Raw genomic sequence first — 6,963 nt, 5'->3', positions numbered from 1 at the left:
CGTGCATTCCTGGCTGGAAACCCGTTTGGGAGCGATACCTTGAAAGCCCGAGCTTCAGAGTTGCGGTGGGTCACAGTCTGGGCTAAGAGGCTGCGCCAGCCCATGGGGTCTTCCTTGTAGGAGAGCTGCCCAGCCCTCAGCTTCACGTACAAGACACCACCCTTGGAAAGAATCGACCTGAAATAACAACAGCAGCGCTTATTTTAAATGGATACGTACACACGAGGCAGACTTGTAAAGGAAACGTGAATTCAATAGCTCATACACAAAAATATCCCCCTTTAGGCTTTGTTCTGATTATTTAAACCTTGCCCCTCTTGCATATACATAGAAATCTCTGTACATGCAGGGCAGGCTTGTATCAAATGGTGACATGATGGCAGGCAATGGTGACGAAAAAGGGGTGAGCCCTACTGATAGAAGGGCTACAACTTCCTGAAGCCATTGCAGGTTCTGGTTAGACTCTGCTAGGATGAGCTCCCAGCACCCGGGAAAACCACGCAAGGTGGTGTCCACAGCTTTAAAGGTGCTGTAATGCTCCTTTCTCCATGTAAAGTAAACCAACAGCCAGCCAACAAAACCCTGCTCTTCCTGACCAAGCCTCTTGCAAAGCAGCTGCGTGTTTACCTGGTTTAGAGCATCAGCTCCACCATTAACTGTAGGCACTGGGCATCCTTAAAATAACTAAATTATCTGTATTGAAACTATCTGTTTAGCATAACAATAGAGCAGCAATGCACGTGCAGTAAGATGGGGAAAATTATTTCCCACACGTGCATTTATCTGCCAAACGCTGCCAGCCAGGTCCCCGACATTTCACAGGGCTGGGGACAAGATGCTGTGACATGAGAGCTGACGGATTCAAAGCATCTGCAGACCCAGAGGACAGGTAAGTTTCAATTTAAATTAACTAGAAAAATCGTGAAAGACACAGCTGGCTGCTTTGACACTACTCACAGCAACAAGTCACGCTGGAGGCTGTAAGAGCAAAGCTGAGAATGATTTTACCCACAGATACTGCATTCCGGTAAGATTTGTTTTTCACAGTTGCCCAACGGAGAATTAAAACACAGTAAGCAGTACTCTGTATACCTCACGTAACATGAGAAAAATAGTATTTCACAAGGCAGTAACAGTTAGATAACTACTGTATCAACAGTCTGGGAAACGTGACATCACATCAACTCAAAACTAAACTAAAACCATGAGTTTAAGATGGTTTCTGGTACTGCTCCATCCCACTGCCAATATCTGCGGTTTTTACTATCAGGTTTTCCCCTGCCCTGTTTTTGCATGAATTATTCACATCAATAGGTGAAACCAACTACGCAGTTTCTTTCTTCACCCTAAAGTGCTGGCAAATGCACAACAGCGAACCGATCAAAACCAGACTTCTTTCCAAACCGTAGGTGTTACACGTACAGGAGGTCTTAAAACAATTTTTAAAAACACATTACTACAAGGTCATTATTCAGTTAGGCATTATAAAGAATATACAGTTATATAAAGAACTAAGGGTATACTCTTTATATATAAAGAACACTTACTTTAGATGATTCGTTCCCTTGCTTAAATCGATTAATAATTCCCAGTACCGTGGTCCCTTCACTCTGATCTGTCAATGTAAGCATTTTTATTACTATATAGAACCAGAATCATAAAATTAAAGAGTTTTCTACACAGGCCTACAGTTCCTTCTGGGCCCTTACAGGGGTATGTGCCCTTTTATAGCATTACCCACCCAGAAAACTCAGGAAGAACCTAGCTTTGTCTCTCCTACAGTGACGCTTTCTGGCACAAGGAACTCCCTCCTGCATCAGATCTCAAAAGCGCTCTGATCAAGACCAAAGAGAAGCACATAATTCAACACATGCTCTGCAGTGACAGAACTGTCTTTGGAGTCGTTACGACGGGACAGTGTTGTCCAGGTCTGCCTAAGGCTGGACAGGGAATCAGAGAAAAGTCACCAAGTCTCTGTTCTTGCACTGCTTGTGACATGGAAAGTGGGTGATTACATCCTTCATTAAAACGGAGACTTTCTTTACCTGCTTCAGTAAGTGAAGCTCTGGAAGAAGCGTGGGTGCCATCAGTTCCTCTGTGGCTTCTGCGTACCACTGCGTGCCCTTCAAAACGCCACCAGTATTCACATATTAGTAAAGCTCATTTTCGTGGGAAAAGAAAGAAAATGCGCATCGCATTTATCACAACTCTGTTGGCAGAGGTCAGTCAGTTTCTGTTCCTGAGTTCTGAGCAAACACCTGGCTCAGCAGTGCCTTCAAAGGTCAGGAAACACGAGCCTGAATTAATTTATCCCACACATGGATCAACACATAACATTGTGCGAGTCAGGCACACTTCAACTGAAATCTGAAGGTTTGAGAATGAAGCTTTATTATGACCACGCAGAACCCTTTGCCAGAACTGCTGCACCTCTCCTCCCCTCAAATCCCAGAAACCCTTTAGTCCTTTCATGAGCATCACCTGTCTCACGTGAGCCTGTACAAAACAAACCCTGCAGAAAGGACTCTTCCCCAGAAGACACGTAACGCAAGCACCAAGAAGAAATGCTAAGTTGCCCGTTTCAGCAGAATTAGAAGGCTGTTAAAACCACAGATGGTTCCAACCACATCTGCCTTTGAAAGTCCTTCCTCTTTACAAAGAACGATGACCCTGGGTCAGTTGTTACACACTCGACTGTTGCAGACTTTGTGGTGCCTTTTTCTTGTCCTGTACTCTGCTCTCAAGGTGACATCAAAGCACTCGCAAGGTGTGAGTGGGCTGAGCGCAACCCTTCAATTATTTGCGTAGAATTTGGCTCATCTCCACCACAACCTGAAAACAAACCCGAGGCTGCTGGACACAACAATGAGAACAGCGTGCCTTTGGTGCATCAGAGCCTTCAGCTGTCTCCCACACCTCCTCAGAGGCCTCCTTGCCTCCCGGGCATGTTACCTTGTACGTCACCTCTATCAGGGCGTAGCAAGGAGTGTTTGAATCCACATCAACGGGCGTTAGGAGCCTGGGTTCTGCCGCCAGCACGTACAAGTGTCGCAAAGCCTGAAGGTGGTACCTGTGTGGGGGAACGAGGATTCCAGCACTGTGCAGTACAGGCGGGGAATAATCCCCAAATACCAAACCACGCACAGCTCAAGAAACAAATACAGCTGTTGATTAAACTAAAGAGAAATTTGTAGTAGTAGAGTAGGTTTTATATTTTAACATGTATGGGTTAGCTAACAGAACAGGACTTAATGAACCACAACTAAATCTGATTAAGAGTTATAAGCGGACAGATGTTGCATGAAAGTCTTTTCAGCTGTGCAAACTGGAACAGTTAAGTCACAGGAGTACATAGTTGAGCCTCAGGAAACCTGCCTGCATTTCCTACCTGATCAAAGATCACTCCCATCATCTCACATCTTCACTTATTTCTACTATTCTTTTACTTTTTTTTTTTTAATCTCAAAACAATTTATTTATGGAGGGTCCAGGCAAAAATTCTAGATCATGTGCCTCTAGATAAGCAGCTCTTTGCTAACAAGATGATTCAGCTTAAGGAAATACGAACCGTAGCAAAGCCTTACCGATTGTCCGTGCTGTGAACAGGGAAGTGAGGGTACAGAGCACACAGGAGAGCAGCAATTGAAGAATTTGAAGTGCTCAGGGAGTATCTGTAGAAAAACATTAACTATTGGTTTCAGTGCTAACAAAGGCTGGCCACTAGCAAAGGTGTTCAAAATGTTCTGGAGTCCCAGGGAAGGGAAGGACAGTAGCAAAGCACACACAAGCGAGGAATTGACAAATGTGTTCCTGTAGCAGCCAAAATAAACATGTAGCGGTAGAAAATAAACACAAGGCAGAAACATTCCTGGGGCATTCCAGTAACGCAGTACCTAGAAAACAACAGGACTTTCATTTGCAATAGAAAACGTCTTTATCCATCCGTATGTTATTAAAATATAATAAAAATCACGTAAATTGTACACTGCTCCAGCTTTTGCAGGAGAGGAGAAAGGAGAAAAAAAACCTGTCTTTGGAAACGGCAAGTTACCTTCCTCCTCCCAGAAAGAGAAGCCCCAAAGCCATGTGGTGAGCCAGGTGGAACCCGTAGTTCATCTCTCCGCCTATCTTCTTGTGCATGAAACGGCAAAGCTGAAGGACTTTGAGGTTTCCAGAGCCAGCCATCACCATCGCAAGAGACAGCAGCAAGACGCTCAAGCATGTTTCGAGATTATAGTGACCTGTCTTCAAGCAGAACAGAGAAGGCATGATTACACTTCTGCGGTCAAACGCACGCTTCTGGTCGGTCTAATACGCTGCTTTCTACCCCAGAGTTTGAAAACCACATTCCACAGACAAAGGGAGAGCGAAGAACCAGCAAAGTCCTTAACAAAAATGATTCACAGCCCTGCCACAGTCTATAAATAGTCTGTAATACAGAAAAGTAAAAGGGATGGTTTTGTTTCCATTAAGGTTTTGGTGAGGGTAATCAAAGTACGTTACACAACACAGCCTCCTTTCTCATCGAGAAAAAAAATAGAAAGAACTTACTATTGAAGCTGTTGGTGCTGACAAACACTTCAGGAAATCTGTTGCATATTTGTACTGGAAAGAAAAGAAACACATACTAAATACAGACACAAAAGATAAGCTACAGCTCTATGGAAATTGAGGGGAAAAAAATTAAAACCTCTTACCAAGCACGTAAATGCTGCCAGATTTTCTGAACCAGCAAATCGAAATCCCAGTGACAAACACGCTCCAGCAATGATGTAGACATGAGCTTGCCTAATAAGCAACATAAACAGGAAATGACTAAATGTTTCTCTTTTCCTCATCTGAATACACATCACAAACTCCTTTATAATAAAAAAAAAAGGAAAATTGTAAAGAAAGACTTATCCCTTACAGAAAACAGAACAAAATTCCCTAAATATCAAGGGAGATTTTTTTTTTTTATACTGGCCTCTCTATGAAGACTTCAGCTGCATTTTTCAGAAGAATTTTTTACACGTTACTTACGCCAGTGTTTCCAAACTCAGGTCTTCAGATGAAGGCAGCTCCGTTGCATGAAGAGACATACTGTTCTCTCTTATAATCTACAAAAGGAGAGATAAAAATTAATTCAGGTGAAACTGATTAATTGACTGAAACTCTGGGCATTAAGGATTCGTAAGTGACACAGAACAGGTCTGTTCCACAAACATAGAAAAGCTGTTTTGTTTTGTTTTTTTCCACGTGCTATTGCTCCATTGTACTTCTGATCCAAAAGGGAAACCTTTCAATGCTCCTGGACCTGGTCCCTTAAAGATTTCTAAAACAATAGCAAGACTGTGTTCGAAGCATGATGTTACTGTATGTGCTCAAATAAGAGAGAAAAGAGAACAGGATGAGGCCTCCAGAGGTCAGGCAGCCCATCCACATCCCGTATTTCTGACAGATGCTTATCTACATTATTTGCAATGCTCAGCTGAAACCCCCCTGCAGCTATTTTGCACCTGGCTTCTTGCTTGGGCAATGTGGAGGGCAGTTTAATCCCTTTCTCCATTTGGCATCACTTTATGTCTTAAATAGTTCATCCCTCCTCAACCCTCTTTCCTCTAGCATGAGTGCTCCCGTAACGGTCCAGGAGTCCAACGTAACCATCACCGCTGTCATGCCAACACAATTAACACGTCTTCCTGTGCAGCTCATGCGACTAAGAAAGCGTTCACATGCAGAAGAATCCAGCGAGATGTAAAATTGGGCAGCAAACACTTTAAGTGTAAATACCTACTTGAGGCACGTTGCTATTAACCCACTTGGAATTGGGCAAGATGTCATCCCACAGAATCAGGCATCGAGCCAAGGTCTAGAATAAAGTGAGAAAGCCAAACCATAAGGAAGAAAAAAACCAACACAAACATCAATGGTATTTTTTAAATGTACTAAATGCATCCAGAAACGCAGACAATCCAGCCACCCACCAGCAGCTTCTTCACTGTTTCTCAGCCTCCATATCAGAAATGACAAAGATCACCTTTATTTTAAGAGATGCAAATTCTGCTTGCAGAAAAAAGAACCACAGAATAAATCCTTGCAAGGTCTGTATCTTTAGCTGGTAAACTGAGATGAAAATTCCCTACATACTTATAACAGATGCTGAGGCCTAACCTATTTCATATCTGTGAAATTAATTTGGGAAAAAGCTATAAAAATTTACCTACACATTTAAATTAACATTCCACATAAAATGTATGATTCAAATATTTCTCACTAGTTCTGTTTCTAGCACTGCATGACAAGCAAGCTGCCTTACTACAAGCAGAAATTGTTTGAAGGTACACGTTTGGCTGGCAGACAAGAAGGCCACCAGCTCGCTAAAGGATTCTGCATGACAGGCGTGTGGGCTGGATTAAAAATTAAAAAAAAAAAAAAAAGATGCATTTTTAGTATCGTTAAATAGATGGAGAAATTAAACAAAAGAAAACCTTACCCTCAATAAAAGGAACTCTGGTTTTACGAAGTCCAGCAAGTACATGGTGTCTGGTGCCTGAAGCCAGTCAGCGATGGATCTGCAGAGCACAGTAAAGAACAGGGTTTCCAGACCTTATTTCAGCCACGTACAAAATTGTGCCATGCAAAGCAGAGCCAACATAACGGCAGTTTAAACGCCTGTTACAAGGTACTGCAAACTGTCTGAGCAATTCCAAGGTTAATACCTGTTATTAGTCTTTAGGTAGATCATAGCAAGCGCAAGCGTGGCACCCGGACACGTAACATCCACGTTGATGGTGTCTCCCTCCTGTGAAAACACAACGCGGACTTTCAGAGCAGCCAACCAGGAATGCACCAGCCTGCAGCCATGTGCAAAGGCACTCAGAGTCACTGGGTGCAGAGACACGCACATCTCAGACTTTTAAGCTGAAAATCATAACTTGGATCAAAAAAACCCATCACCACACACCTTGATTTGATAACTGG

General features: G+C 43.0%; 1 protein-coding gene across 1 annotated transcript in view; it reads right to left on the bottom strand.

The window, feature by feature from the left end:
• Positions 1-6,963, bottom strand: part of LOC104470783 (anaphase-promoting complex subunit 1-like) — a 29,063-nt gene that overhangs the window by 2,780 nt on the left and 19,320 nt on the right. The window contains 13 exon segments of the mRNA XM_010085829.1: positions 39-177; positions 1,548-1,615; positions 2,046-2,123; positions 2,953-3,070; positions 3,585-3,671; positions 4,052-4,245; positions 4,552-4,605; positions 4,698-4,788; positions 5,023-5,099; positions 5,777-5,851; positions 6,476-6,554; positions 6,702-6,784; positions 6,947-6,963. The exon segment at positions 6,947-6,963 is cut by the window's right edge and continues 145 nt beyond it. Coding sequence (XP_010084131.1) covers positions 39-177; positions 1,548-1,615; positions 2,046-2,123; positions 2,953-3,070; positions 3,585-3,671; positions 4,052-4,245; positions 4,552-4,605; positions 4,698-4,788; positions 5,023-5,099; positions 5,777-5,851; positions 6,476-6,554; positions 6,702-6,784; positions 6,947-6,963 — 1,160 coding nt within the window.

Source organism: Pterocles gutturalis, unplaced genomic scaffold (genome assembly GCF_000699245.1).
Source record: "Pterocles gutturalis isolate BGI_N339 unplaced genomic scaffold, ASM69924v1 scaffold27095, whole genome shotgun sequence".
In the NCBI taxonomy this organism is placed as follows: domain Eukaryota; kingdom Metazoa; phylum Chordata; class Aves; order Pterocliformes; family Pteroclidae; genus Pterocles; species Pterocles gutturalis.
This window is presented reverse-complemented; position numbering and strand designations above follow the sequence as displayed.